The 8016-nt window shown below is 26.0% G+C and overlaps 2 protein-coding genes across 3 annotated transcripts in view; both read right to left on the bottom strand.

Annotated features, from left to right (window-relative positions):
* Positions 1–1982: 1982 nt before the first annotated feature.
* Positions 1983–5232, bottom strand: LOC111690860 (probable serine hydrolase). The gene is made up of 2 exons (XM_023453437.2): positions 3056–5232; positions 1983–2993 (listed from the first exon to the last, which is right to left on the bottom strand). Exons 1-2 carry the CDS (start codon positions 3071–3073, stop codon positions 2043–2045), a joined length of 969 nt encoding a protein of 322 aa, XP_023309205.2. The 5' UTR covers positions 3074–5232; the 3' UTR covers positions 1983–2042.
* Positions 5233–5532: 300 nt separating this feature from the next.
* The window catches only part of LOC111690859 (probable serine hydrolase), a 58153-nt gene continuing 55669 nt past the window's right edge, over positions 5533–8016 (bottom strand). Inside the window, exons 1-2 of one of the 2 annotated variants that reach the window (XM_023453435.2) lie at positions 6787–6952; positions 5533–6517 (exon numbers count right to left, since the gene is read on the bottom strand). In XM_023453435.2, coding sequence (XP_023309203.2) covers positions 5582–6517; positions 6787–6810 — 960 coding nt within the window. In that variant the 5' untranslated portion in view covers positions 6811–6952 and the 3' untranslated portion in view covers positions 5533–5581. Of the gene's footprint in view, positions 6518–6786; positions 6953–8016 lie in introns of those variants that run through there. The other variant, XM_046952852.1, reaches the window with a different exon arrangement.

Genomic DNA, 8016 nt, shown 5'->3' with positions numbered 1-8016 from the left:
AATTGATATGAAAAAATATGTTTAATATTTTTTATAAAAGGATTAAATTAACAAATATTCTTTCCAGATTTTGGTATCAAAATAAGCCCTAATATTTGTGTTATCTTACACGATTAGGATGATTTTGTATTTAATTTACGATTGCAATACGATTTAGCTAGGTAATGTATAAAAAGTTTACATGTTCTTCTTTTTTCTTTTTTGAATAAACAATTTAAACTGTTTTACTTCTGCACCTTTTATTGATTGGAGTGATTCCTTCATTTGAGATCCTTATACAAGTACCTTATACTAACTTCTTCCTATTTTTCATTATTTTTTTAGAAAAATTATGCATACACAGAAAAAACTGAAAATGAGTTTTAATTATCAAAATAATTGTATCAAGCAAGTTTTGCACCTATAACCAAAATGATGATATCAATTACCAAATTTGTAAAAAAGTAAAAATATATATTTTTTTTCCAAATAATGAATTAATCAGAACAATAAATGTCAATAATTGAGACAAGATTTAAAATTGATTAATTCATTAATTGTATAAATTAAATATTTAATAAATATAAAATTGATTTTTTATTAAATTATTAATCAAATAAATTAAACTGTTTGATAGAGAATTTTTTATAAATCAATTAAGATGGTGATTCAAACAATCAAATTATTAATCGATTACACACAACGTTAAAGGAATACTAGACCTTTAACAATGCGTTCAGCATTTTCAAAAATTATCACTTTATTGACACAATTTAACATATAAAGTGTTTCATAAATTGTAAAGAAACTTGAATATTATATGCCTAAAATTTTATGGACTATTTAAGAATTATAAATATTGCTAGCACAAAAATTCAAAATAAAATATTTAAAAAAAATCTAAAATGGAAAAGAAGGCCAGAAAAAATTTTTCAATCAATTAAAAAATTAATTGAATTAATTAAAAATTTAATCAAAATTTTACACTTTAGTTTCAAACAGTTTCAAAAAAACGAGATAATTAAGACAAATAAAAATTTGTTTAAATAAAAAATAAAGAAAATTAAAACATATTAATTGAAAATAAACTACCGATAATTTTTTCTGTGTATGTTTCTTTTGTCGCCATTTTTTATTAATATTCAAGAAATTTGATGTATTTTGAAAATTTTTTATATTATTTAATAAATTTTCATTGATATAGCAAAATAGATTTGTGCAACTATTTTGTATTTGCAAAACATATTAGTTACGTGGTTTCAACTGTTCACAAACAAAAAGTTTTCTTTTTCAAACAAATGTATTTTATTAATACCAATAACTAATTGAATGTGTGTTAGTATGAATAGTTTTTGGAATTTTTTTAGAGATTTTTAGAAAAAGGAAGTGAAAAACAACAACAAATACAGACATACTGGTTGATTGATGAATTCCTCTATTCAATTTCAAAACTACAAACAAACAGACAAAAAGAAACATAAAAACTTGAACTATTTTTCATTCTTATCAACAACCAGTTCATGTTCAAGGATCAATGCTATTAGCAAAAAATAAATAAATAAATAAATAAATAAATAAATAAATAAATGGCAACAACTTTGTACAAATCTGTTAAAAAATTGTAGAATAAAATACAATATATAAATAGAAGAACATAGTTTTAAAGAATGGAGAAAAAAAAACATTCCATCAATTCGACAAAAATATCCATAGAGACAATCAATCTTTTGTTTTTAGAAGCTTTTTATTAGTTTTGAAATAAGAAACAGACAAAAGTTAAACTAAAATAAATGTTGTTTTTGGCGTATTTTTGCAGATTTTTAAGAACATTTCTAAATAATTTCAGACAAACCTAATAAAAAAAGTAAAAATAGCCTTTATGGGAATCATTAAGTATGTGTTATTTAATAATTTATTGGATTGGATCATTACGGAAAGTATGTTGGACTATAACTTTTTAATTATGTTAGTATTATAAGTGGTAATTGAATTAAAATTTGATATTAACTAATTATTACAAATATAATAAGAAAACATTTATTAAATATAAATAAAAATCATAATTACAATTTGCTTATTTCACTATAATTCAAATATTCCACTTGGCGATATTTTTTTAAAAAGGGCACAATATATGCTTCTACTTTTTCCACATCCGTTAAATGACAGTGATGTTTTACACCCGGTATTTTATTAAAAATGAAATTTGGATTATTTTCTTTAAGAATCTCTAAAATTCTCTTAGTTGTTGCCTGTTGCTCATTTAAATGATACGAATGTTCTGCTCTTAAAACCAACCATTTAATGTTAAACATTCTCTTGGCCATTAGTTCGGTTAACTTTGGTTCTGTATAGGTTTCCAGCAGGTATTTTATACCACCATCTCGGGACAAATAATATTTATTAGAATCTTTTTTGGATAAAGTTATATTACGTTCTAATATATATTTGGCTTTATCCACGTCCACTGATCTTTCGGAGGCTTTATATATCATATTTTCTAATTCCGCAAATGTATAGTTAGGTGGTTCAACATCAGGAATTTGGTTTATCACTTTACGTTCTGTATCGATGAGAAATTTTTCTATACAAAAATTTAAAGTGTTTATTTGTTGATCCAAAGTAAAATATCGTGTATGCAAAACATCTATGCTGATTATAATATCTACTAATTCGGGAAATAATGCAGCAAAATGATAGATAACAGCACAAGACATTGAGTGACCAATAAGTGATATTTTTGACCATTTATAATAAGTCATTATTTCTTTAATAACTCTAACATAATCGGACGTGTGGTAAATTAAACCGGTAGGAAAATGAGAAGATCTACCATGACCTGGTAAATCTATAGCTAAAATTGCAACATGTTGACTTAACTTAGGAGCCAGTAGAGCAAATGATCCCGCGTTGTCTTGCCAGCCATGCATAGCCACAATAGGTCTTTCATTCCGATTACCATACCAGCAGGCAGCTATGTAGCCTGAACGTACAGGTATTCGTAATTCTTGATTCTGAAAATTAGAAGAGTGAAATTAATAATTTCGTTATTTTCTTGTAAGTTAATATCATTTACCTTAATTTTTGAGTTCATTTTTATAGACTTTAAAAATATTTAAAATAAAAATTATTAAAAAGTAGGGCAAGCATATTTTTGACGATAACTTACTGGTACAAAAATTTGTTACCTTTAGACAAAATTCTAAAGAAATAATAAATCTATAATCTCTCGTAAATAAAACGATAAGTTAAGAAAAGGCTTGCCAGAATTTTAAAATATATTAAAATTTTTACTCCAGATTTGAGCCAATACCGTAAGTAATTTGTCTAAATTTATTGCGAAATAATAAATAAATCTTGAAGTAAAATGTGTTTTATTAACCAGAAAGCTTTTTAACGTAAATGTTATATTTTGAATAAAAAATTTTCAGCTTTTCTTTTTTCAAATTTTTAATGGCAACCACTTAAAAAAAAAACACCAAAACGGTAGTGAAAACACTTAGTTGACAACGTTGTGTTTATTTTTCTCTTTAATAATTGGTCTCTTTTAAAAAATTACTCTTAAAATTAGGAAAATTTTCTCTCACAACAAGTTTGAATTTGTTGTAAAATGGAATTGGTGAGAGATAGTAGAAAATTCTCTTAAAACAAATAACTAAGAGAAAAAAATTAACAACATCAGTTGTTACCGATATTTTTATACTCTACACCACCATCAATGGTGGTATATGTAGAGTACACCTTCATAAGTTTCTGTCATTCTGTTAATATTTATCTTATACCCAACAAAGTGTACCTGTATATTCTGGGTCCATATGAAATTCCGATTCTATTAGTCCTCTGACAAAAAATCGTTCATGTTAAGACTAAGCTAAAGTAATCAACCAAATTTACCATATATATTCATTATGAAGTTATAAGTAAAAATTTCACACATTCTTGAAACAATTTAATTATTTTTTTAACTTTTGGTACATATTTTCGAAAATGGATTTATTTTTAATAACTTGTTCAAAACTATTGCTATCACTACAAAATTAAATATAAATCTAAAGATATTTAATATATTTAATACAGATCGGTATCGGTCCATAGTCATAACTTCCTAAAATAACTTAATTTTCCAAATTAATTAAGAAAGATAAATAATTCGATATATTTGTGTATGTATACTCACTCTAAAAGGCGTCATGAAATAACTCCCCACGAAATAACTCCCCAAAACAAAAATGAAATAAGTCCTCAAATTTGGGGACTTGTTTCATTATGAAATAATTCCCCAATTGAAAAATGAATAAAAGTCCCAATGAAATGAAATAACTTCCTAAATTAAAATGAAATAACACCCTATTTTTTGGAGATTTATTTCAAATGAAACAAATCCGTAATTTTAAAATGAAATAAGTTCCCATTTAAAAATAACGAATTATGGAACAAGTCGGTTTCAGTGACATTTCTAAAAAAAAGTAGGTCGCTCATACTTTCGAGTAGGACTTCAATGTTTAATGCATTTCAGTTTAATCGCATAATAAAAATTCCCTTAATAGCAGGCCTGCGGCCGAGCGCAATGACTTTCTACTCTATGGTATGTCCAACAACGGCTTCACTTACTAAAGATTTCCTAAATAGCCGACATAAGGCTGAAAACTCTTGATACAGAGAGAGTGTATTCTTAGCGAAGCCGGTGTCCAATGTACCCCAGAGGATAAAACCCTTGTGCCCGGCTGGATGCTGGCTATCAGACATATATATTATATTATTTCGTGTGATAAATGTAATATAATGAAATAACTCCCCAAAAAATATTTTTAGGAATATATTTCATTTGTGAATTTTGAGGAATTATTTCATAATTTCATTTTTGTTTTGGGGAGTTATTTCATGACGCCGAAAATTCTACTTGATCATGCTTTGTGTACATATAAATCAATCTAGAACATTTTCCCGTATCAGTTCATAATTGAGCAAAGTCCTAATATAAAATCCACTTACTATAGTCACTTAATCCACATGTTTTATAATTTATATTAAATAAATATCCAATAAGAACATTTTTCGAAAAATAACTTAAGAGAGAATAATTCAATAACAAATAACTATATCTTAATAATACCTTATTTTTTTGGATATGCCCATAGCACATTTAAGGACCTAATCAAAATTATATTACGAAAGCAACATTTAAACTTTAACTATTTGTTAAATATCTAAAAATAGTTAGGTGAAGTGTATTTATGATTCAGCGTAGCCGAATATGTATAATGGACATTTTTAAGAGAACAAACATTTAGTCTCTTAATAAAAGAGTGCAAAAAAAGAAATAACATATTTTATGAGTGGTTTATTGATCTCTAATAAAAACAGAAAGAGATAAAAATACTTAACTAAAGAGAAACCAATATGAACGATTGATTTTAATAAATAATCTTACTCAGATTATACAAACACCTATTATTACTTAATAAGTACATATATAAAATATAAAAATATAAAATTAAATATTGCAAAAATATAATAAAATTTACATACATATGTATGTGACTATATAAAATATACATACATTAAACAAATTTTATTAATTAAGTGTAAAATATAATATTAACTAAAGTTTAGATTTTTCAAATTTTGAATCTTTTTCTTCAAATTTATGCAAAAATTGTATTATCAATTGTGCCACCGGTTTAGGATTATTCAAATGTAAGTGATGTGTACCCATGGGATAAATATGACATTCAAAATTTTTATTATTTTTCACCATAAACTCATCTAATTGTGTAGCTTTAGCACTTATATTTCTTGATTCACCACCTTTTAGAACCAAATAAGGTATAAAATGATCACAAATTCGTTTAGCCATTTCCAGACTTAAACCCCAATTGGGATTCAATTCACTTAGGTATTTTAAACGACCATCTCGTGAAAAATAGAATTTATCTGGATATAATTCTGATCTTTGTATATTACGCTCCAATATATATTTACAGTTTTTCAATTCTACCGATTCTAAAGAACCCTCATATAAAAGTTGTTCACATTCTGCAAATGAGTAACTAGGTGGCTCTGAGGGATTATCTCTTTGTAGGCGTTCATTGTCAACTAAAGCTTTTTCAATGGAATGTCTTATTACGGAGGGATATATATGTGGTTCCCAGTAATAGTTTTTGATTATATCCAAACTAATGACCATATCAACACGATCCGGATAGAAGGCAGCAAAATGAAAGCATACCGAACCACCCATAGAATGACCCATTAAACTAACTGTTTTCCATTTGTAGGTCTGCATTATGCGTAGAATAACACGCACGAATTCTATATTATGATAGAGCATGCCAACTGGTAAATGGGAGGAATGACCATGACCGGGTAAATCTATGCAGAGTATACTACGATATGGAGCAATTAGAGGAGCTAACTTTGCAAATGTTCCACAACTATCTAGCCAACCATGTAGGGCTAAGATTGGTCTTTCCATTTGATCACCATACCAGCGACCACTTATATGACCCCAGGGAACTTTAATGCTTATTTCGCTGTACTGTGAATTTAAAAAATATATATAAAGAAAATTGAAATTATTATAGCACTCTTTCCTTTACATGTAGTGTGAATTGAGATTTTATGTAGGTAGCTTGATCAGAAGCCAAAGTATTTATATGTTTTTAAGAGTAAATATTTTTTTTATTACTTGGAGAGTACTACTCTCAATTTTTATCTCTTTCTACACACACAATACTCTTTAGACTTTTTCTTATCTTGCAAGTAAATATTTTTGTTTAATTTTCTAAAAGTAAATTTCATACTTACATTTATAGGTTCCAAAGATTGCATTTTGTTACCAATTTAAAGTTTATTGTTTATAAATTTGTTGTAGTAAATAATAAAATCAACTTATGCTATATTAATAATTTTTTTTAATGAGAACAAATGTTATAACCGTATTAAAACACTTCTAGACTAATACTGATTCTATCAAAATAAAGCAAAACTGATTTTAACAAGAAAGATAATTACAGGGTTGCCATATTGCTCTTTAAGTGTACGTTGAACTTTCATCGAGATACATTTATATAAAATATAATCATTAGCTCAAAAGCCCTTTTCTAAGTGAAATAATAGACCGATTTTAACCGTTTTAAATAGGCTTCGTCCTTGGTGTTTTCCACATTCCTTCAAATCTTTTTTGAATGGACATCGATAAATCGACTGAGAAAATGATTAGGAATCGATCGGTATTCTTTAAGATAGTTATAGTACTATTTTTTATGCGTTACAAACATCAGCATAAAATCGGTATATTTTTCACACAACTGTACTCTAAAATTAATATACAATGGTAACTCTTTTAATAATTTATCAAATAATAAATAAATAACTTTAGAGTAAAACTCTCTTAAATTATAAAATTTAAAAGTAAACATTAAAAGAGTAGACATCGGTGATGGGTGTTGTAGTTTGTAAATGAGTACAAGAACCAAAGTGTATCATAGAAGTATGAGTACCTTACAGTGGATTTGGTTTGGAATCACAAAGCGGTTTTTAATAGAAACTTTTTTAAAATGAAATAAATCAAGTAAATGTTAAGTTTTTATATTTAATATATATTTAATAAAACATTTAAGTTAAAATTTTTTGCTTTTGTACTATCGTTTAGAAATCACTAAGTAATTTCTTTATATGTATTCCATTAATTTAATAAGGTAACTATAGATATAACCAACTATAATATGAATTGAAAATGAATCGCAAAATTTGTTCGAAGTAATTCCAAAGGAAAAACATTTATCATTATCCATTTTAAAGTTGAAGGTATATTATTTTATACTGATTATTTTGGAATCAAACCAATTTTATTTTGGAGTTAATTGATAATGCGTGTCAAATTTGTTGTATTCTATAATTTTACTTCCTAATAACTTCGATTTTTCAACTTTTGACAATATTGCTAATCAAATTTTAATAGTTATAAATTTATCAAAAGCATTAAAAATGACTGACTTTAAATTCTTTAAATTATTATTTAAAAACAAAATCATG

This window comes from Lucilia cuprina, chromosome 5, assembly GCF_022045245.1.
Source record: "Lucilia cuprina isolate Lc7/37 chromosome 5, ASM2204524v1, whole genome shotgun sequence".
Classification (NCBI taxonomy): Eukaryota; Metazoa; Arthropoda; class Insecta; order Diptera; family Calliphoridae; genus Lucilia; species Lucilia cuprina.
This window is presented reverse-complemented; position numbering and strand designations above follow the sequence as displayed.